The 25,627-nt window shown below is 34.6% G+C and overlaps 1 protein-coding gene across 1 annotated transcript in view; it reads left to right on the top strand.

The window, feature by feature from the left end:
- Window positions 1-23,970, top strand: part of LOC123564046 (CUB and sushi domain-containing protein 1-like) — a 156,655-nt gene extending 132,685 nt beyond the window's left edge. Inside the window, exons 19-26 of the mRNA XM_053526065.1 lie at window positions 17,519-17,562; window positions 17,734-17,851; window positions 18,873-18,976; window positions 19,413-19,515; window positions 19,761-19,911; window positions 22,405-22,474; window positions 22,702-22,768; window positions 23,793-23,970. Of these exons, the coding sequence (XP_053382040.1) occupies window positions 17,519-17,562; window positions 17,734-17,851; window positions 18,873-18,976; window positions 19,413-19,515; window positions 19,761-19,911; window positions 22,405-22,474; window positions 22,702-22,768; window positions 23,793-23,879 (744 nt within the window). The 3' untranslated portion in view covers window positions 23,880-23,970. The remainder of the gene's footprint in view (window positions 1-17,518; window positions 17,563-17,733; window positions 17,852-18,872; window positions 18,977-19,412; window positions 19,516-19,760; window positions 19,912-22,404; window positions 22,475-22,701; window positions 22,769-23,792) is intronic.
- The last annotated feature ends 1,657 nt before the right edge of the window (window positions 23,971-25,627 follow it).

Below are 25,627 nucleotides of genomic sequence, written 5' to 3'. Positions count from 1 at the left end.
AGACAACGGCCAAACGGCAAGTACTAAAGGTGACACATCAGATTCCGGAAATACCACAACATCAACCACACGTAGTACTATATTAAATGACGAAACGACCAGTTCAAATGGCTACACATCTGCAACATTCAAAGTCATAACATCAACCGCATATACAACCAGATCGAGAAATGAAACGACAGGAACTAACGATTACATACCTGCATCTAAGTTTACCACTCTACCAACCACTTATCATTCTCGATTCAGAGGAGTAACGACAAGTACCAATGATAATCCAGATGCATCTGAAAGTACCGCATCAACAACTACATACACATCCAAATCGAATTATGCTTCGACAGGTACAAACGATTACGTGTCTGTATCTGGGTTTACCACCTTACCAACCACTTATCATTCTCAATTCAGTGGCGAAACGACAAAAGCCAATGATTATACTTATGGACCTGAAAGTACCGTAACACCAACTACATACACATCTAGATCGAATTATGAATCGACAGGTACAAACGATTACGTATCTAAATCCGAGTTTATCACTACACAAGCCACTTATTATCCTCGATTCAGTGGCGAAACGACAAGTACCAACAATTATACTTCTGCACCTGAAAGAACCGTAACACTAACTACACATACATCCAGATCGAATTATGCTTCGACAGGTACAAACGATTACGTATCTGAATCTGAGTTTACCACTAAACCAACCACTTATGATTCTCAATTCAGTGGCGAAACGACAAAAACCAATGATTATACTTATGGACCTGAAAGTGAAAGTACCGTAACACCAACTATATACACATCGAGATCGAATTATGAAGCGCCAGGTACTAACGGTTACAAACCTTCATCTGAGCATACTACTTTACCAACGACTTACCCTGGAGAAATGAGAAGTACCAATGATTATACATATGCACCTGAAAATACCGCAACACCAGCTACACATACATCCAGAACGAATTATGAAACGACAAGTACAAACGATAACATATTTACATCATGGTATACCACTACACCAAACACTAAGCTTTCTACATTCAGTAGCGAAATGACAAATACATATGATTACACATATGCACCTGAAAATACCGCAACACAAACTACACATACATCCAGATCGAATTATAAAACGACAGGTACAAACGATAACATATTTACATCAGGGTATACCACTACACCAATCACTAAGCTTTCTACATTCAGTAGCGAAATGACAAATACATATGATTACACATATGCACCTGAAAGTACCACCACACCAACTACATACACAACTAGATCGAATTATAAAATGACAGGTACTAACAATAACGTATCTGCGTCTGAGTTTACCACTACACCAACCACTAATACTTCCAGATCTAATAGTGAAACGACAAGTACCAATAATTACTCATATCGACTTTCCAGCAAATCACCGTTATTTTCAACCGGATCAAACTATGAAACTAAAAGAACAAAAGATTACATATCGGGCTCTTATACTTCCGCAACAATCACATTCGGTTCCATATCAAATGATATAACGACAAATTTCAATGCTGTATCAAATGATGAAAGGACCAGTTCTAAAGATAACACACATGTACCTAAAAGAACTGTAACATCAACCACATATGCTACCAGATCAAATGAAGAAATTGAAAGGACTAAAGATTATATATCTATATCAGACAATACCACCACATCAACCACATCTGCTATCGGATCAAATAATATTACCTCAAGTTCTAGCGAAATTGTGATTGCATCTGAAAGTACTTCAACATCAGCAGTAAATATTACCACATCAAATGCTGAATTGGCAACTATAAACCCATTAATCACAAATATAACAAAATCAATTAATGAAATGACAAGTATAAATTATTACACATATACGTCTATGAACACCACCACAACAAGGACCTATGCTACCGGATCAAATAACGAAGCTTCAAGTACTGTAGATTACAAATATGCATCTGAAATTTCCTCCACACAAACAGCAGATGCTACCAAACCAGATGATGAAACGACAAATTCCAACGCATTAATCACATATACAATACAATCAAATGATGAAACGTCAAGAACTAAAGATTACACATACGCATCTGGAAGTAATGATTATAAATATTCACCAGAAACTAACGTCACACAAACTACATATGATCCCACACTGGAAAATGAAACATTTAGTATTAAAGATAATAAATATGCAGCTGAAACTTCCGCCAAATCAACAGCATATGCTTCGAGTTCAAATGATCAAACTTCAACTTTCTACGCATTAGATACAACAAAATCACAAGATGAACCATCAACAACTGAAAGATCCATTGCACAAACAACATAAAAAAAAAAAATTACCTTGTTATTTTCAGAGTGTCCAAGAATTATAGATCCGGATAATGGGAGCCTCAAGCTTTCAAACAACTTTTTGTATCAGTCGGTTGGCAGATTTACGTGTAATACTGGGTATACCTTGGTTGGTTCAAATGTTACCAAATGTTTATCATCCGCCAACTGGACATACCCAGTACCGAAATGTAGTCCTGTTGGTATGGTGTATCTTTTTTTTCATTGAAATTTTTTTTTCCTGTGAACAACATGAACTGAATTACCAATATTTGCTCATCAAGTGTTTGCAGGAATCGAGATAAGCATAAAACTTGTAAATTTTATAAACCAATTATGCTGAATGAATAAAACTTAATATTCATTAACTAAATAATAATTTCAGTAATGTAAGTAGAATTGAAGATTTAACATAACTTTAGTAGATGAGTTACTTTAATCGTGCATATTTATTTTAAATACGTAGTAACATGGCCGTCCGTTATTACCAAGTTTAATATACATGTTTAAATCGAAATCGATTTTTGTTACACCGTATAAGTTTTGACTCGTACTAAACGTACCGGAAGTGCATGTCAGGCACCGTGTATAAGCCATTATATAAAATAACATCAGATATTGAAATGTATATAATTTCTTCCATATGTCTTTTTGTGTACTCTCATTCTTTCAGACTGTGGAAATTGGAAATATCTCAATAAGACTTGGGAAAATTACAGTTACATAACATATATGACAAACACAACATATAGAGCAACTGCAATAAGCTTCTGCAAAGCTGGTTATCACATAGATGGAAACAAGAAAAGTCTTGCAGCCACTTGTTTGGCTAACGGGACATGGAGTATAGCATCGCCGCCGCTATGTGTACAAGTTGGTAAGTCTGCTCTATTGTAGTAATTTATGAATGGCGGTAAACAAGTTAAAAATAACCTCAACATGTTGTTTCTACCAATAACAGATATCGTTTTAATAATATTAAGATTCTTAAGTAACAAGTGAAAACATACACATAGATTTATATCATTTATTAAACATCTTTTGCTGAATTCCTTTAAAGGTAATTACATTATATGCAAACTTATTTAGAGGCATGTGCTTGTAATTGCATAACGAAATTTCAAAAGTCACTCAGGCTTTTCTACTTAAAATACTAGACCAGAGACACGATTTTTGCGGTCATCTATGAAACGTTTTAGATATTTATTAAAACAATTCTAACTTGTTGTTAACATTATTAAGTCAAAGGTTGTCCAGTTTTCAATATCTCAAAAGGAGACATCAAAGTTGAATACAGCAACGGGTCAACACGGCCTATGAACTCTACAGCAACATTTTCCTGCAAGAATGCTTCATACAGTATCAATGGGTTTGAAAAAGTAACTTGTCTCACTACAGGGGAATGGACAGGTTTAAGTCCATCTTGCACAAAAGGTAAAAAAAGATTCACTTCACTACGAGAAGCACCCATTTTTGCAGCAGGCAATTAAGCAATATTTAATGTTAACACATTATACCGCATAATGTAAGTACTGTACTATTTCACCAGCGAAAGCTCTTAGAAAACTGAATTAAATAGCTTAGCGACACTAACTTGAATATCTGTCACCATCATAAAACATAATGAAATATTCTTATCATATTCTTTTGTGCAAATCTAGATGTTTTTACTTATAAACATGTCTATGATAATTATTTGCAAACTACTCATAAACTGTAGAGGGTCACATTTTATTTCTCTGTACACAAACATCTTAAGTTTTAAATCAGCTTTGATGTCATTTTTTCCATGTAGCTTCTTGCAGATGTCAACACGTGTTCCGGAACTACATTTGTTTTTCGTTTTACAATTTGTAATGTGGTTATTTCTTTTTCAGTACAAAATCATATTTCACCCTGCCCAACAACCATTGATTTACATGGCACACAATGGGAGGAAACACATCTTGGTAGAATTAAAACCAAGCATTGTCCAGTTACCGAAAGTAAAGTATCAAACAAATTATAGAAAATCGTTCGTTATATAAATAATACTATTATTACAAGTGAATTTTATCATACATGATTTTAAAAGTATAATCTTCATTTTTGATTGTTAAATGGTTTGATTCCAAACGATATGGACACAATTCAAATGTATTTCATATCATACACAGACTATGTAGGAGAAATATTCCGAAAGTGTACAGGAGAAGGAAAATGGATGTTGCCTATTTACAACTGTGTGAGGCAGGACATCGCCATTGTTGACCAACAGGTAAGTGTTGACTTTAAATAAGTGAAATTGATTTGCTTTATGCAATTGAAAGATTTGCAGCTTTAAACAGATTTATGTTCAAAGGTGTTGTCCTGGTTTTACGTGCACTGTGTGTGATGTGTAATTTGCTTTTATGTCTGCTGACTTAACTATATATACCTGTTTGGAGTTTTTCTTAGTTTAATTTCAAAATAAAACAAACACTCAACTGAATTTGAATACATGTCATTTAATAATAAATGACGGATTGTGTTTAAGTAAACACATAATAGTGGCAGTAAGAACAGAACGTACAGTTATCAATCAAAATATTATGCAATTAAATGCAACATACTAATCTATGTAAATAACATATATATACATATATATACACAACATCTATTATGTATGTGACACACTAATGAAATTAAATGTTGGCTAACAATAATCCGCCACATGTCATTTAATAATAAATGACGGATTGTGTTTAAGTAAATGATGCAAGTAAATTTTGGCTAACAATAATCTGCCAAACAAAATTACTATCTATTATGCAAATGAGAGATCACTGAAGTAGCAAAATAACAGTAATTACTTCATGGTGGGTAACAAAAGTCTTTAAATAGTTGGTTAACAATAATCTACCAGAATGAAAGTAAATGCTAACAATTATCTCCCAAGCAAAAACAGTATGTATTATGCAAATGAGAGATTCTGAAGTAGCTCAATAAAGTTCTTTCATCATTATAGGGTAGGGAGGGAGGGTTTAGCAAATTTTTTCTAAACAATCAATATGGCGGCGAGTATAATTTATGCAGAACACTAACTCTCGATCCGAGCCGTGCCCTACCGGACAGACACCAACGGGATCTGTTAGCCGTGTATAACTAACTGCATAGGTGGGTCACCGCCATAAACTTATTTATTTAACAATAAATGTGAATTTATGTCTGCTGACTTAACTATATATACCTGTTTGGAGTTGTTCTTAGTTTAATTTCAAAATAAAACAAACACTCAACTGAATTTGAATACATGTCATTTAATAATAAATGACGGATTGTGTTTAAGTAAACACATAATAGTGGCAGTAAGAACAGAACGTACAGTTATCAATCAAAATATTATGCAATTAAATGCAACATACTAATCTATGTAAATAACATATATATACATATATATACACAACATCTATTATGTATGTGACACACTAATGAAATTAAATGTTGGCTAACAATTATTCGCCAAAAATTGCAAATACAATTTGCAATTACCGCCAACTGATAATAAACGAACAGTTTGTAACAGGTTATTGTCCTTATGACACGTTTGTTACCAGAACGACTAGAACAAATGATAATAAAACAGTGAACTCTAAAAATATGGCAATAAAGATAATTCTACTGAAATTGCAAACTCCAGGAAAAGACTAGTTAAATGAAAAATGTAGGAACTAACTACAAAAAAAAAACATCCATCAGAGGCCCTTGTCCCCACGACGGATCGATAAAACAGCAGAAATAAACAATTTTTTATATGAACACCCATACTGATATATATATATATATATATATATATATATAGACGTATAGACGTATAATGTTCTATTAATATATACAGCTTATGTGTCAGAGGCTCTTGTCCCCATGACACTATGTTCTTGATATGTCAGAGGCTCTTGTCCCCATGACACTATGTTCTTGATATGTCAGAGGCTCTTGTCCCCATGACATGTTGTTTTTGATAGGTCAGAGGCTCTTGTCCCTATGAAATACCGGTATTATAAGTTTAGCACCAACAGTAATTCACTCTAACAATGTCACAACAGAGCAGTAGACAAGCATTGTAAATATTCAAAGCGGGTCTGATTAATGTGTAGGGCATAGCTATGGCGACATTAAAAGTTGTGGGATGGAAATAACTAGAACGCATTAGCTTAATAGTTCAGAGTAATGATGCGAATGTATTTTTTGAAAGCTGACGAGGACCAGCGTCCCATTTGTTGAATTTGTACCTCAGATAAACCTTTGTCAGCAGCCAGGAAGGCTGCGCCAATACGGAAGCTGTGACCTTTATATTTGTTGGTATCATAGCCCAGAAAGGTTAAGGCAAGACGAAGCTGCTGTGAGAAATATGACCGAGATATGGGTGTACTATCTGGAAACGCGAACAGGGCCCCTAGCTTTGTTTGCCGCAACTGTAAGTATGTCCAGAGTGCCTGAACTGGACACATAACATGATCACCTGATGCAGATATGTACAGGGTTTTTTGCAATCCACGACTGTGTTTATAATTTCGGATAGTTAGATCAAAACCAATCAGTTCGGTTGATGATTTGTTTTGGTAAAATCTGACATCGGACAGCATTAAAATTGGGGCAGACTGACTTGACGTGACCTCTCCAATACGTAAAAAACAATGAAATGTTACTAGAAACATTGCTTTCAAGAGGGACTGTGTAAAGTAACTGGCAGTGATGTGCGGCAAACATTGAATAAGGGAACGTAGGATTGCCAAAGTTATTGGTAATCTTGTATCCTGACGTTTCCGAATATTGCGATAACCGGAAAGAGACTTTTGAACAAGGAAGTGACCAGTTACATCTGGCATTTGTTGAAATTTATGAAAATAACCTAATGCAGAGATATATGTTGTGACCGTCGCTGGAGCGAGAGCTTTGGTAAAACACGACACAATAAAGAGCAAAATGTCGGATAACAATGCTGGAAATGGGGAACGACTAGGGTTCATATGTTTAATAAACTCTTCGTACTGAGCTATGCCCCTGCTATAAGTCTGTTGAGTAGATGTTGCTAACGCACTATTTAGAAGTCTTCTAGGAAATCTTACTCAGATCGTCAGGCTGGATGGTGGTACATCTACTTGAACTGGGTCTTGGTATGGACAGTCTCTCAGGAACTGTTCGATCTGAAGACGAGAAAGAGAATCGGCAAGGTGATTTGTTACGCCAGGTATATGACATGCTTTGAACAGAATGTTGTTCTTTAACGTCACAAGCACAAGACGACGGACCAGTTTCATCAACAGTTTATCCTTAGACGACTGTTTGTTTATAATAGCTACCACTGCACTGTTGTCCGAGTGGAACATAAGGCACTTATTTTCAAGACTGTCTGGAAATAATTCTACTGCGATAACAATCGGTAGCAATTCTTTCAAAGTGATGTGAAAGTTATGGTAAGATTCAGGTCAGGGCATGGAGAACCACTTGTTGTGGAGGTAACCTCCGAAACCCAAATTGCTGGCGTCTGTGAATAAATGGAGTGAAGGCGATGAATGCCACTTGGAATCAAGAAAAAATGATTTGCCATTGAATGCATCCATGAAAACACTCCATGCTAGCAAATCTGCTCGAGCCTCCATGGTAAGTCGTCTCATATGGTGAGATTTGGAAAGCCCAATGGTCAGGTCAATGAGACGTCGAAGAAAAGCACGACCTGGACGAACAACACGACATGCGAAATTAAGGAGTCCAATAAGTGACTGGAGTTCCTTCAGTGTAACTTTTTTGCGGTGTTTCATAACACGAAGGTTTTCCCTAATTGTTTGAAGTTTGTCGGATGGCAAACGAGCTTCCATAGCCACAGAGTCTAGTTCAATGCCGACAAAAGTCATTGTGGAACATGGATAAAAGGTTTTATCTGGATTTATTGGTAGACCAATAGCTTTTGACCAGTCCAGAAATATATTCAGGCCCCTCAAAGATTGCTCATAACTTTTCTCAACAAAGAAAAAATCATCTAAAATGTGGGCGCATTGGCGCAAGCTTAAATTGTGTACAGCGATCCAATGAATGGCCGAGCTAATACGTTCAAAAAGTGCGCAAGAATAAGATAAACCCATTCGTAAAGTTTTATCGGAGTAAAAATTACCATTAAATGAAAAACCGAGGAGGTCATAATCAGCTGGATGAATTGGGACAATCTTATAGGCGTTTTCTATATCGACCTTCATCATGAAGCACGAGTGGCCACACTGTTGAACAAGTGCTATAGCATTATCTATAGTTTGGTAGCTAACTGAGCAAAGGTCTGGGGAAATCCCATCATTAATGGAAGCATCTTTTGGGTGTGAAAGATGGTGTATAACCCTAAACTTCCCTGGATCTTTTTTGGGAACAAGACCGAGTGGTGAAACTTGTAAGGTGGGAAGATGTGGAGAGGAAAAGGGGCCAGCCACCTGGCCCTTTTTTACAGAATCATCAATTTTTTCTTGGAGAATTTTTGGGTTGTCGTTGACAGACTTAAGGTTTGTAGACATTCGAAAACATCGGGGGCCCTCATATGGGATGGAAAAACCCTTTGTAAACCCGTTGAGTAGAAATGTTTTTTCTGCGAAGTCATAACCTCTTAGCCAATATGCGAGTTTATCAACTTTTATGGGAGTACAGATAGTGGAAATGGAGCCATGTTTCTCTGAGTGGTCATTAATGTTAGTTTTTTGCTGGGGCTGTCCGAATCGTGCTGGTATTCTGGTTTGAGGCCCCAGATCTTTTGATAAGTGGGCAGGCCTTTTTGTGGTGCTGACCAGAGCATCGCTGGCAGACATGCCTGTAGCTGCAGTTCTTTCGTGTGCAGTTTCCGTTATTGTTGTTGAAAGTGAAACAGGGGCCGCCATTTTTATTATTTGATCGGTTGGGCCGAAAGGAATGGGAGGAGATCCTGCCACTCAACCCCATACAAATGGCTTCTGTGTATGTGCTAGCATGTAATTCTGCAAAACTGAGGGATGGGTCATTTTGCCGCAGTCTTCTGAAGGTTTTGTTATAAAACAGAGCCGCACGTTCTCCTGCTCGCTGTCCGAGACAGCGGATGTGTTCGATGTATTGCATTAAATGTGGCTGACTGGTGGTTATTATTGATATGTATTTGTGGAACGCCGTGTATCATTGAGACAAGGTGTTAATGTCCTTGTGTCTTTGCACTTTCTGCACAGCCACTGTTCCCGCTGTACTCTCCACCGGACGAAAAGAATCTGGACCATCCATTTCATCTGACAATAATACCGCTAGATCAATATACTCATTTGCCCAAATTTTTCCTTTGATCTTGGGATCAATTCCTAGAAGAAATGATGGAACTGAAGTACCTGAACTATTTCCTGGTGAAACAAGTGACTGTTCCTGTGTCGGTGTCATATTCTCTACAATGGGTGGCCCTATCACCTGGGATGAGACATGTACTGGCTCTTCATCTATTATCGCATCCTTGGAGGTTGAGGTTGGAAGGTCGACAACTTTCATTGCCACTAAACTATCAACCACTGCCTTGGTGATTGTTGGAATACATTCTGTAACAACATCATGAATCATTTGACGATTGAATTCTGAGGGTGCTGGTGCAGTTATATTATCTTCAATTCTGAGTGCATTTGAACTGGTGCTGTCTGATGATTTTTTCTTCTTGTTAGCAGGTTCCTTAACAGAGTTTGTGGCCGTTTTGTCTTGAAATCTAATCGGTGTTTTTCTTTTTCTAGGTGGCATACTGGCAGCTGAAATAAATACAGTTTAAAAACTATGTCGGGTAGGAAATTTAGTACAGAATAAAAGAAACAAATGACCATATTTTAAAGTAGGAAAACATTTGTCTATGGTTTCCTGTTCATAATTATGTGACTATGTAATCTGTCTGAAAAGTAATAACTTACTGTAGCCAGGATGAAATAAGCTAATAATATAATTCAAAATTAACAGGTGTTACGCCTGGGCAATAATACTAAGTATGCACAGAACATTACTTTAGATGAGTAGAATACAGTATAACCTTTGTGAAAGAAGGCAAGATCCTCAACATTTTAATAAATTAAGTTCACCCGATAGTAATATATCCTAAAGTTTCATCGCAATACTAACATATTGCTTTCACTTCCCGATACTAACGTATCACCTCTAGATACTAACGTATCGCAGATAATGTATAATGTATCAGATACTAATTTCTTGTTTTGTTGATACTAACGAATTACTTCCAGATACTATATTATTACTAACATATCCCTTCCGCAGATAAATTATAGCATAATCAGATACTAATTTCTTGTATTTTGATACTAACGTATCACCTCCAGATACTAACGTATCGCAGATAATGTTTAGCATAATCAGATACTTATTTCTTGTTTTTTGATACTAACGTATCACTTCAGGATATTAGCATATCACATATTAAGTACTGCATAACCAGATACTAACATGGCACAGTTAAATTTATGGCACCCACAGTTAAATTACTAGTTGTCCTGCTATAATTTTATCTCAAATCATTCCTACAATAGTGTACAAGATACTAACATAACAATCCATTTTCAGTTGAGTATAGCTAAATATTTAGTTATATTAACCTACCCCAGAGCACTGTCTAACCAGACAGACAACAAATATCTTTTTAAATACTTAATTTCTTCAAATTATATGTACTGAAAATTTTTTGAACCAAATTGCCAATTCATAGTTCTTTTCTTAATTCTTTTAAAAGGCAATGTCACATTTAAACAGAAATGTCAGAGTTGAATTTCCATATTAAGTTGCCCAACAAAGTACAATAAAGTGACTGACATCAATAATTATTGCAGTCATGTATTTAAATGTCTGAATTGCATATGTAATTTAAAACATCTATAAATAATAAGTTTAAATGAAAACAAATATGTATGTTAGAGCAACAGTTCAAGTACATGGCCGAACAAATAGTACAAATTTAATTTAAAGAAAGTAATGCCGACATAACTATCAAATTCTTGTGAAAAACACTATTGCGTCTTGTGAAAAACACTATTGCGCTATTATATAAACCAGATATTTAATGCCCTTATCCCTGAAAGCTGAAAACCATTGTCTAAGCTGAATTCAGGTTTGACATCCTCGTTTCATACAGCACATATAATAGTTTAAGTTTTGTTTATCACACTTCACAACTTTATCTATTTGCCTTAATAATGGCACCGCGTTAACTTCTGTAATAACGAAGCATTCCGTCATCGTTGAAATGCACACCATCACAATATATAGGCTTGTTTGGGTTTTTATACCCGAAATCTTCCAGTACTTCAAGTCCATTTGCGAACATAGCTCCTTTAACATTTTGTTAACTTGCACTATGCGATCAAAATATTCATTAAAGTGGACGTAACGCGACCTGGGTCTGTCAATCAGTTGAACAATAAAGACACTTTCGATATTGTATCGGTTTTTCCACATTGACACAACACTAAGAATTCTATGAGCAAGAACATCACTCTGATTTGTATATGTATCTATATCATTTCCACCAACATGGAATATTAACTTCTTTGGACGAAATCTTGCTATCTTCCGTTCCCATCGTGTGACGTGAGAGTCCCGAAACACTCTTCCTCCAGATATACCAAACAATTAAACTGGCGGGGAGTTCTGCAGGGAGAACTCATTCGTTGTACCATTTATGCGGAATAAATAAGTCTGCAGGCGATTTATATGAGACGTCCCCATGATTAAGGTGCACATATTTATGGCACATATGTAGATATAACTGTGTTATTGTTAGTTGTGGCACGAATGAAGCGTACGCAGATGAGAAGCTTTTCCACGAGCTGAAAATGTTGTATCTGGGCGAAAGTTCTAATCTCAGTTTATTTTCTTTGCCCTTGTTCCACGGCAAAAATTGCAAAGTGCAAGAAATCCCAAATCTTTTCACGTTTATAAGCCCAGAGATACATCTAGCAATACGTCCATATGAATTACGACGATAATGCACGTAGTAAAAAGTTTATAAACAACACAAACCGTAGAAACAGCGATGTAATCGTCGAAAATCTTAATTTTTAGCAATTTTTTTCTAAACAATCAATATGGCGGCGAGTATAATTTATACAGAACACTAACTCTCGATCCGAGCCGTGCCCTACCGGACAGACACCAACGGGATCTGTTAGCCGTGTATAACTAACTGCATAGGTGGGTCACCGCCATAAACTTATTTATTTAACAATAAATGTGAATATATCGTTTGTATTCCCTATGTATTGTCCCTCCATACAAACAATTGTCATTTGGTCATGATGGATATATCATGGTATTCCTTTTTTAGTTTGATTTAGTTTAAACTTACTTATTTTAGTTCTATTGTGGTGAAAGCTTCAGGCTTATTTGAACCACTCTCCTGTCCACTTCCTGGAAGAATTTTCTTGATATTTTAAGCATGCCCGTTTGGCTAAAGCAACGAAAAAGAACAAGTCCAATGTTTTGAATGATAAAATAAATGTTTTTAGCCAGAAATGAAATATAGCGTCCTTGGACCTCATGTACATGTTACCCCTGTCCGTACTAGTAAGCTGTTTCTAGACTTTTCTTAGAAATACGCTGCAACGAAATACATTAGACATAAACTTTATTCAACAGGCTTTGAAAGATAATGATGAAGATGAATTATCTATTGAATGACCCTCGGAGAACTTTATCAGCTTCAACAAGAATATGATAAGCCTAGTCAGCGTTTTAAACCATCCTGAAACACTTTATAGTGTAAAGTTCAAAATCAAATACCTAAAAGATATTACTTAAGATGTTATGATGTTGTCAATTTAAATTTAGTAATTTCTTTATGATAGCTCAAGGATAATTGTTTTGATCAATCACCGTTCGTCGACCTTCTTTCGTCAAAATATTTATTTCTTCAAAAGACATTTCCACTGAAACCATCCGGTGGAAATTAATGAAGCTTAGCATGGATGTTTCTTTGATGGACTTCCAGCAAAAAAATATTAGATGGTTCTGCTTGATTACAAATAGGAGTTGCCGAATCAAAGAAAATCTTCAAATTTAACATTTGCTTTACTGCTGATTTGATTGATGACCCTGTACCACGATTTTTCATATTATGCCAAGACTTCAAAAAATACTGTAACAGGATTTTTCCATAACAGAAACTTTCAAATAAATGTTGTTTTTTTTCCTTTGACCCCTTTTCAACAGTATTCAAACTACTTAAATTTGTCTCTAAACATGACCAACTGAGATAAAATTTCGCACAAAAAAAAATTCAGTATGGGTGTTGTAAAATATAATCTGGGACGAAGTATAGGAGATCAATCCTTGTATCATTATCACTGGCCTAAAGAACAGTGCTATTCAACGACTAGGCAATACGAAAACCGTACTAATTTCTGACTCTCGTCGTGGGCTATTGTTCGCTCTGTCCTCTGAGATCGTCTTGTCTGTACTAGTAAGGATGAATACGCCTGTGTGGCGCATTGAATATGTAAGCTTTGACGGATTGTCTGAAAGCGCTAAAAATCGTATAATAAAATAATATAATCAAAATTCAAAATCAAGAAGATAATGTAGTCGCCGGAGTTAAGTAGAAATCAGATCTCTTACCATTAACAAAAATATATGTGTACAGCCCAAAGTGATTGTAAACATGGATAGATGAGGTGCTAATATACCGCCTGAATCTGCAGGCCGGTTTTCAATGCACTGTAGCAAAATGTTTCTTGGATGACTCTACCTCTTCCAAAATTGTTACTTATTTGAATTTGAACAATGAAACTCAGGTAATCGATCATGCTTTTCCTTAGATTAAGTGTTAATCTTTTGTTAATTATCAACATTTACTTACAAGACTAAGCTACAAAAGTCCTGTGGTCGATATAGAATGGATTTCTGTCTTTGACAATCAGATTGAAGCAATTAAAGAAAATCCTTCAGAAGAAGTTGTAACAAACGCATTGGACAAACTAAACAGCATAACACAACCTTCAGAACAGAATACTATATTTGGCGGTGAGATTGACAAAGTTACATCAATCCTGGAAAGTATTGCACACATAAGCGGCAAAATTGAAGTGACTGATGACCAGGCTGAGGTTGGTTTAATTAAACCTTTCATGACATTAGAAACACAGAGACATAACTATTCTTTTGATAAAGTTTCGGTGTAATTTATCAAAAATAACTGTTGATATTTGGTCCAAACCGATTTTGTAATTTTATGAAAAAATAATTTATGTATATGAATCTGCAATATAATGAAAGGTGAAACCGCTTCCTTCTGATTCTATTAATTTCAGGCATTCTTAGACACAACCAGTAATCTTTTAGATACAAGTAATACAGAGACTTGGAAAGCAATGTCTCAGGAACCAGAAGGTGGTGATACACGAAAGGTAAATAGTTATCTAACAGAGATCGTATAAATAAGATAGATTCAGCTATCAGTTCATCTTTTTAATATTACTTTTTAAATCGAATACTTGCGAGTACCGTTATATTATCTTGAAATGAAAAATAGATTTTAAACAGACGCAGTTACATTTCCATTAGGTTGAAATGAGAATTACTGCGTAATTTAATTTTCCTCTAAACGATTTTGAGTTAATTTTTGCATACAATTTTCTGACAGACAGAAAGAGGGGCTTCAAAGGTATTAGATGTGTTCATTCGGTACTCGGATTCTGTGACCGCCTCATTAAGCAAGTCCAACGCAACAAGCAAAACTGTGGCCGCAAGTAATTTAGGTAATTTGTTTTTGCATTCTTAAAATACTTTTCTCACATCTAGAAACCATGTCTCGTTTACATAAACTTTCTCGCATAACCGGAAAACTAAATCTGGAAACATTTCCATAATACAGAAACGGAAATATTTTGTAGTTATTACAATGAACTTTTATGGCTAATATTTAAACCAATTGAAATTACTGTAAATTTAATACTATATTAGATAAAAATACTACTAAAGTATTCATTATTAGCACTGAAGTTATTATTGATAGCATATTCTTTAATGTATTTACGATTTTAACTTTTCGAAAGAGTGATAATCTAGGCATGATCACATGCTATGTTGTTTAATATATATCAAATGCACGTGAGCAAGATAAACAGAACAGATGGTCATTCCTGCAATGAGCAAGTCTCAAGGATTAACTGCAAGTATCTTGTCATTACAAAGTAATCGCTCCCAATGTAATAAGATGTTTGTCAGTTCACATTGTCATCGCATAATCCAGTGATAAATTTCTGGACATATTAATGATTTCATTAAAATTTGTGCGTGAAGTAGTACTACCACTGAAGTCATTCGCACTTTTAGTTTATTTATTAATGAAGACCCAGTTGCACCATAGAGCATTACTTTGTCACAGTACCGATAGAGCAACAAACTTAGCAATGTCTTCCTCATATAGTAGACTTAACAGAAATGATGGTTAGCGATCTATGTCAGTTCTTCGCCCAAAACCTACAGGGTTAATTGAAACATCTGTGTATACAACATTCGCGCATGGTATTGTAACTAACAATTAATATCACTAGACATCCATTGTTGACATGAGTTTCGAATTTGATAATACGTTATTAGTTCAAAACATAAAATTTTGTAATGTACCAAATATTAAGAAAAATTTCACGGGATCACAAATTCATTAAAAGAAATGATGACAAAAAATAAGGCTTAAACCTTTAAAATGATTGATTTATACCCTTTCATCTGCATTATATGTAGGACTGAAACATTGTCAGTACTGTACAAAAATCTATCCAGAATTACATTCAAAAACAGTTATCTGAACGGTACGTATTATCATGTTTTACGTTTTTGCTTTCAACTCACTGAATTACATATCATCGCATCTTTATTAGTCTAAAAGAGGAAAACACTTGTATTACTTTATTGGAACATTTTACAAATGTTTTTTTCTAGCTAGTAAATGAGAAAGTTAAGTTAGATGAAAAAGAAATGCTCATCTCATTTATTTTAATTTTATCTTATCAGTTTTGTCAGTTCGAAGATGACAACACAGAAAAAACTCGCCGTAGTCGCAGTGAAATTAGGAGACTGAAGGAGAACGCAGGATTCCCCTTTTCTTTGACCCAAGGACATTGGAGTATTCGGGCCAAGGAATGATAGAGCGCCTTGTGCGAAAATAGATTTAATTTCTAATCGATTATCCTAGTCGATACTTTTTTTCAGAATATAATATGTCATATGTATCAGTAATTAAATTTGGTCAGGATCGGATACGTACGCACTCGTGATTTAATATTCGCCTATAAACGACTGCTCATAATTTAAGTTGATCTATGCACTTTCTAAAAATAGTACACATGATGACACTGAAACATACACGCCAAACGTTGCGTATAAACAAGTAACTCGAGTCGTAAGATTAGAACAACATTTAAATTCTTCGTCAATAGAATCTATTTGACATCTGTGGTCTACAGCACGTATTGCAAACTATGCACCGCCAGATCAAATCACTGATGTTGAAACTTAACGGTATTGCCTAGACTTGCTGAAACATTTTCTTATGGTAAAAATATAAACAAATAAATTCAGCAGTCATAAATTGTATGTTTCAGAAAAGTTAATGTACATTTTTTACTACTACTTATTAACGAATAGGCCGAGTATCTAGGCGGCATATAACGAAAGCATAGTAGAATCTCACAATGTTACAATCGTAGGGTGAATTGGACCAGCTATATTTTGTCGTAGATTCATGTACAGGCGATTTCGCTATATGTTTTTATAGCAAATGCTGCGGATGCTGTGTTAGAAAAAGCAATTTTAGCACTTGTATGCAAATGATAAGCGAGCAGTATTAAAGATCAGACAGCACGGACACGTAGATTTATCTGGTTCCATACTAGTTGCAAAGGCTAACTTTGGTTTTCGCACAACATCGCCCATATAGTAATTTGTAATTACTTTGTAAGAACATATCAATAACGATAACACGACTGAATAGTCAAACAAGTTACATTGATGTATCTTTTACACCTAAGAAATAAACAACTAGTGTGTAATGAACTGAAAATATTTACGAACTTTTCAATTATTTTGAATTTTAGCCAGATTTCATTAGTAAACTTCCATGAAATGAAATATTCTTGTGTGGTTTTGACATATTATTATGTTTAATTTTCAGGACAAATTCAGCAGTCGCCAGTGCAGTTTCTGGAACGAAAACTTGTTAGTATAATAGAGTTCTACAAAGCAGATTGTATTCATTTTGTAATTGATTGTTTACTAAAAGAATAAGTCAGAAAAGTGTAATGTTTAGAATTTTGTTTACAACTGCTTGTTTAATTAGTACTAAATTTAATGTTATTGTAAAAAGTGTGCTAATTGATTAAATTTTAGGACAGCTTGGGACAGTGAAGGTTGTATATTAAACACCAGTGCCTCATCTTCATCTACCTCTGTTTGCGAATGCAACCATTTGACCAATTTTGCAATTCTTATGAGTCCGTTGACACAGGTAATTTTGCCCTTGACATTGCTCTAACATTAAAGTCTAACTCCCATTCTTGCTTTGTTCTTATTTCTGTTGTCAATAAAACCAAGACACACAATGTAAAAATCATTCGATTTAATAAAAGCATAGTAACAACCACAGTTTGATGTAAATTTACTTAGTGATGGCAGTAACTATAACACTAATGTAAAAAGTAGCAACAATGAGTGTAATTTGGTGTTTGTCACTATGTTGAAAGTAGTACCATATAGGGGATTAAACAATTTCTTGCAAAACTATACAAATGCATCTACATAGTTACAAATAACAAATAACAAAACAATAGAACAATAAATATCATTCAGATAGTTTTGTTTCGTATATAATACTGACCAGATTGCTAATTTGATGTTTAGAACGTCAAGAGAAAATCACGTTATGTACACTATAAGAATGTGTTTATCCTTTGAAAAGGAAACAGTTGGTTTATACAGCTTTTAAATACCCTTTTAATGCTTCTTTTAACCCCAAAACTGATATTTAAATTCCTCCATATTCAAGCTTACTCAACTAATTGCATATATCCGAAGATGGAATTAGCATAAAGATTGAATTATTCATATTGTAGCGAATAAAAATTGACCTTTCCCACAAGGGTAGTATACATGTCAGTCACTTGTTGCTTTGGTGTCTGTCGTTTCTTTATTTATATTAATATGTCAGCTAATCCTTTAAACATCTGCGTCCTAACAGTTTCTCAGCATACTTCATTTTCATTAAAACCCTTGTCTGACAGTCGGTATAAACATATGGAAACAAACGCACTATTGCTTCAACACACAGATAATTGTTGGAGTGTGATGAATAGTCACCGATAATACACTGGCATACAAAATTGTCTGTAAATATTAAAAGTAGTACCGGGTCTTCAAGACTTACCTATTCACACTCTTTAATGTATCATTCCATGCTGAAACTCACAAGGTAACGGTGAAACTTTGACCTACAATATTTATATATATTCATCATAATAAAATGTTTTCAGACAAATGTTGACAGCAAAGCTATTGATATAATATCAACAGTTGGATGCAGTATCTCCATGTTGGCGCTGGTCATTACAATACTGGTTCATGTTGCTTTATGGAAGTAAGCTGTTCGTTTCTCTTTTTAAGTGTTTTCCAGACAAAGCTAGATAAATCTGAAAAAATAATAGATTGCTACCCGTTAACACTCTGAGACAAAGCATCTAAGATAAATAAAAACACACATCGCACAAATAATCAAACGATGCCGCAAAGTAATTGTATGCATAAAGCAACGTACTTCAAACTGTCATAAATAATATATTATAAAGTTTATAAGGAATCAATGCGACTAAAGTCCACATTATTCTATCAGTAATAGCATGGATAGGAGATGGATATGGTTTAAGCCAACATACTTCAAATAAGTTATGATAAAGGTGAACAACTGTATAGTGTATTAGCATAAATATTTTCCAACCATGAAAATTTATTAATGTTAATATTTATAAAGTTTATAGTGTATAAGCTTGTATTAAAGTTGATCTGTTTTGTTTCAGTTATGTAAAAAGTGATAAAGTAGTATTACTTATCAATTTATCTATTGCCCTCGTCATATCGTATGCGGTATTCCTTGGTGGAGTAGACAGAACCGATAATGAGGTAAATGTCGAAATATCACCTAATATTTTACTAAATTCATGTGATTATTATTTCTGTCACTTATAATTTGTTTTTGGCAATTAAGTTTTATCAAATTTCAAAACGTTTTTCACATTCATCAAAATGTTTAATATTTGTTTCCTTTCCGATCGAATGTAGAACTGTGTTTTTGTTTTTGTTTTTGTTTTTTTGTTTTTTGTTTTAAGCTTTTGTGCTATTGGTAATGTTACACTTTTTACTCAAAGGAAACATGCACAGCTATAGCGGCGATACTGCAGTACATATATCTAGTCGTTTTCTTTCTGATGTTGGCAGAGGGTATCGAAATTTCAGTTAAATTCTTGTATGTATTCACAACAGAGTCGAGATTAAAATGGATGTTACCGTGTGCCTGGCGTAAGTTGACCTAATTATTGCTCTAAATCATTGTACCCCCGACAACAAAGTTGTAAGGGGGGGGGGGGGGTTATACTGGTTTCAGGTTGTCCGTCCGTCCGTCCGTCTGTCTGTCTGTCTGTCCGTAGACACAATCTTGTGCGCACCATCTCTCCTCATCCCCTTGACACAATTTAATGAAACTTCACACAAGTGATCAGTAACAACAGTAGTTGTGCATGGGGCATGTTAGGTTCTTTCAGAAAAAAAAAATGCAGAGTTACGGGACTTTGTTTTTTGTTACTAGACTATATACATAGACACAATCTTGTGCACACCATCTCTCCTCATGCCCTTGACACAATTTAATGAAACTTCACACAGGTGATCAGTAACAACAGTAGTTGTGCATGGGGCATGTTAGGTTCTTTCAGAAAAAAAATTGCAGAGTTACGGGACTTTGTTTTTTGTAACTATGCTATATACATAGACACAATCTTGTGCGCACCATCTCTCCTCATCCCCTTGACACAATTTAATGAAACTTCACACAAGTGATTAGTAACAACAGTAGTTGTGCATGGGGCATGTTAGGTTCTTTCAACGACAAAAATTGCAGAGTTATGGGACTTTGTTTCTTGTTAACATACTATGTACAATACAGTCTGCATATGCAATCTTGTGCGCGCCTAATCTTCCGAACCCTTGCACACAATTTAATGAAACTTCACTCAAGTGATCAGTACCAACGCTAGTTGTGCATGGTGCATGTTACGTTCTTTTAGATAAATATTCTGCATAGTTATGGGACTTTGTTTTTTGTTACTATACTGTATACATACAGTCTATATAAATACAGTCCACATAATTATGCAATCTTGTGTGCGTCAAATTGCAATGTACTGTGTCAGTGCATGCGGGGGGTACATTCATCACCTTTAGTGATAGCTCTAGTTTTTCTTGTTTAATATATTAGCTAAAATAGACGCGTATTCACTGACAGAACAATATAACTCAAGATTCAAATTCACAGACACCCCCCACCTCCCACCCCGAAAACGTTTTGAAATAGACGTCCTATCCTGTTAAGTTCGAAACTTAAAAAAAAAAACTGTGATCGAAACTTATGTCAATATCAAAGAGCAATATTATAACCAGCTAACCTTCGCCTTTCCACAAGATTGAAGGAGCAATCTGATGCCTTTCAATTTCGAACATCAAAATTACAAAAGAATAATAATAATTAACTAAAACTATTCTACCTGTTGGTAAAGATCAGAACTGAATCGACGCAACAATATGGTTTTTACTGAATTTAGCAATATCTTAAATAAAAACCAAGAACTGTATTTTGATCGGTAGGCAAATTTAATTGAAAATGAGCATGCTTTTTTGGCTGTTTTATTTAAATGTTGAAATGATCAGTATCCTTACATTTATTTTGATTTTCTGAAACTCCTGAAAAGCAAACCATTCTTTAGTACCAAGCTACAGTTAATAAACATGAGAATATAAGGATGAAATGCTATTTTTTATCGTTTATGCGGGTATAAACCAATTTCCACATAAGAAATTCTTGCAAATCATCCCATCATCAAATCATCACTAGCATGATTTTGCAAGACGTTACAATGTGGTTTTGCCCATATAAACGCAAAAAGTACTGTTTAATTCTTAACTCAACGGCAAATTATATCAAATTCAAGGAAGATTTTGTTTTTACCGCTCGATCAAAATGCCCACCAAATGTCTCACATATTATATGAAATCATTAAATTTCGTGGGCATTCACTTTCTCCTGGCGTTACTTCAGGCAAATATGAATTCGTAGACTTCAGAATCAAGAGTTGAAATAAATTGAATTTTTATTTTCTTTTGGATATCAGTGTGCAGTTTTACAAAACCATGATTCTACAATAAGTTGTCCCCACCACTCTCTCTCCCCACAAATAAACATGATCGTGTAGTATATTTGAATTTCAAATGTATACTGAACAGCAAAAGAACCTATCCAGAAGTATAACTGGGGTATTTGAATAGAATGATAAACAAACTTAAATTTATAAATTTGACTTGTTTTCTTCATACCACATTACACCTGAAGAACTTAACGTATTGAATTTACAAAATCAGTCAACCGTAAAGTCTATATAGTCGCGTTCGCGCTGAATTCGTGCCATGCAACCAACAATATGTTTTAACTTAATGCTGTTTTTCGAGTGAGTCAATTATTAATGTTTCAAATATCAATAATTTCACAAAGAATATCGTTAGTTACACGTTCACGTGAATTTCATGCAAAACAGCTACTATGGGACTACTAACTTCATGGTTGATTGATATTTTTAATTTACCATGTGAAGTTCATTAGGTGTAATGCGGTTTGAAGAAAACATGTCAAATTTAAAAATTTAAGTTTTTATTAAATAAAACCCCAGTCATACAGCTAGATAGCTTCATTTACTGTTTAGTATAGTTACTGTTACATCTCTTTATTTTGTTTTATTATTTCAGTGATACCGGCCTTGATTGTTGGCATATCTCTCGGAGCAACACGACTAAGAGGATACGGGAACGAACAATTGTACGATTTTTATTCACAATAAATGTAACGATTACATCCAAACAACATTTTAACTTCCTTTCAATCTTTATTTTATCTACCACAAGAAACCAACTTAATTGCTGAAATATCATTCTATTTCTTTTTCTTGTTTCTTAAAGAATCCACTATTTGTGATAGTCACTGTGACCTATGGATGTGCAAAAAAATGTTGAATATTTTACCTTCAAAACTCAAATACGTTTCAGTTGTTGGCTCTCAGTGCAAGGCGGGCTGATATGGGCATTTGTGGTCCCTGCTATGATTATAATTGTGGTAAGTGTTTGATTTTCTTTTTCAATTTTAGATGGTTGGTGTGGGCGTTTCGCAAATTTCAACCTTTTCTCGTGAAGATTAGGTCAAACCAAACCTGCTACTCTTCTTGCATTTACCTTTAAAATTCATTAAAACGATCATTGAGTTTATTCAATGTACTAGTACTTGGAGTTCCACGTAAGACGGTATTACGAAAAGGAGGCCCCAGGAGCCGTTTTGTCCTCCCTTCAGCCACCATAAAAAGCTGGAAAACCACCATATGCAAATGATTGTTTCGGTGGGACTGTAACCCATAAAAAAAATAATAAAGCAGGTTTCAGTTGTCTGCAGGCATATTAAAAGACAAACTATTTCTATTTGCAAATAAGTAGACCGGGGTTAAGTATTCTGCACTTCTGTTATATAGTTCATGATACCATTTTTTAAAAAGTTCAAACACGAACACGAATGAAACAAATTATTACAGCTTTTTTTCTGTCACACAAACGTCTCTTACCAAAGTAAGCTTTGTTCAAGTATTTATTTCCAGTATTTCTTATAATGCAATGAAATTACAAGGTTATTGCTCGTCCGAGGCTTGTTTATTATGCAAATGTTCAACACAAGACTTAAAGATATGTAAAGTACATATACTGGTACATGTATACTGTCGAGCAATTGCGCAAAAAGGAACCACTTTTCGCTTAGGACTTACATGTTGCAATAGACAGTTCTCGGCTTGCCAGTATTTTTGCAATTGCTCGCAAGCAAGGTAAAAAAGCATCAATTGGATTTGAATATATCAGTCTTTTTCATTGCTTTTAAACAAAAGCGAGACGGACCAGAGTAATAAATACCGCATCATGTGCAGAGTCGGCTTTTTCGGGTACGCAATATTCAGACCGTTCATCAATAGTCAATGTTAAAAAGTCTTATCAACTACCAAAACAATTAATGACATACAAAACTATTGTCATTTAACATCGGAAAATGGGCTTTAAATTGTTTGATATTAAAGGCAAGCTTGAACATATTTGTTCTTCAGGTAAACTTTGTGTTGCTTGTCATTTTACGGGCAGCATTTGGATCTACATCTCAGCTGCAAAAATCAAAAATAGAGCAAACAAAGTGAGTTTTTCTGCGACTTTTTCTATTTCAGTTCTTTTTGTTTCAAAATATTTGATTTATAATTTATAGTACGTGCACATACAGTAGCTACAGTAGGAAGCCCTGCAGAGTGTATCTATGACAAAGGCGGATTTGATACAGGTGTGCTACATGAACAAACACATGACAGAAATCTATGATCTGCCACACTGTTTTGTTATGGCCGTTTCTTGCCAAACTAATCAATCGAAGGCCTAGCAATATTTGAATTTTGAGACTTTCTGTCAAATACTGGTCGATGCCTGGATGTGTTCCAAATTTTATATGATATACTATATATTAACGGGGACCTTAATTCAAAGCCTGGATGTTATTTTTAGAACATGTCTGGGTATCGGTGGATGTGCTATCATTTTGTTGTTTTTTTTCCTAATGTTTTAGGTGTTACTTTCCGATCAAATTTATTAAAAGTTTCAAAAGTTTAAATAAATGTACAAAGCTGTTTAAATGTTGTATACTTAGCGTTATATATTAGCAAAATCATCGACGAAGAGACCTGCGGTATCCTACCTAACTTACAAACAAAACATCCAAGGGACCACTGCCACGGCCATTAACTACATTTACTTTAAGTATTATTATAAACGAATAAATTTTCTAATGTAATTCTGAGTTCAAAACTATTAAAGAGCCCTGACGTTGTCTCTGTCACACCATAAAATGGAACCTTATTATTGTTCGTACGACCGAAAATAAATATAAGCAGTTCATCCTGCATGGATATTAAAACGAAACATTTATTTAATAAAACCGGTAGTCTTTTGCTTTGTTCATATACTTCATGAACCTTTTTGATAACTGTCAAACACAAAACGAAGGGAACAATTATTACACTTTATTTGTCACACAACGTTGACAAGTGTTTGTGTCAATTTTTTCCATCTTAATGCATGATTAAAAGGTTGTTAGGTTGGTTATTTTCAATGTAATCAAGACTTAGATGATTCAGTAATGGTGTTTGCTGTAGCAATGCGCACAAGTAATTTGTTAGATTACTTGCATAGTACAGTTGCCGAATTTCTATTTTCATCACTGCACAAGAAAACAACATACATATGGTTAGAAAATCGTCTAATTGCTATTTAAAGTAAAAGACTGTACATGTAATTAATTTAACCGCATAATTTGCCCTTTATCTATCGCAAAACAGACGTTCCATGTAATTTTAAAGTTTTAACTTCACGAAAAATTATAATACATAACTTTATAACTTTACGTAAAGGCTTTAATTGTTTATATTAATAGGCAATTGAATAATTTTGTTTTTCAGTTTAACTTTGGTTGATGATCTTATATTCACGCGCATTGGAACATCTCAGCTAACTACCATAAGCACAAAGGAAGTTCGCGCCCATTCATTCATAATCAAAAATATTCGAATTATAATTTATATAAATATAGCACAGTGGCCTGAGGGTATATAAAGGCAGATTTATCGAGTGCTACGAACAAAAATGACTGAATCTAATGCAAGCTTTTTTATGTTCTTGAATAAGTCAATCGAATGCTGAATATTATTTAATCTTTATCAACGTAAATCCGATGCCTGAGTGTTAATATGTAGAGGTTCTGATAAACGGGCGAGCCGTTAATCAAAGCGGATGTTACTATTTTGAAATGTTGGGTGGATGTGCAATCTGTTTCTTTACCTAAATTTAGACTTTGTCAAACAATTTGTGTCTTCAAAGTAAGTTAAATAAAATTACAATCTGT

This window comes from Mercenaria mercenaria, chromosome 2 (assembly GCF_021730395.1).
Source record: "Mercenaria mercenaria strain notata chromosome 2, MADL_Memer_1, whole genome shotgun sequence".
NCBI lineage: Eukaryota > Metazoa > Mollusca > Bivalvia > Venerida > Veneridae > Mercenaria > Mercenaria mercenaria.
Note: the sequence above shows the minus strand (reverse complement) of the source record. Positions and strands in the feature narration are given on the sequence as shown.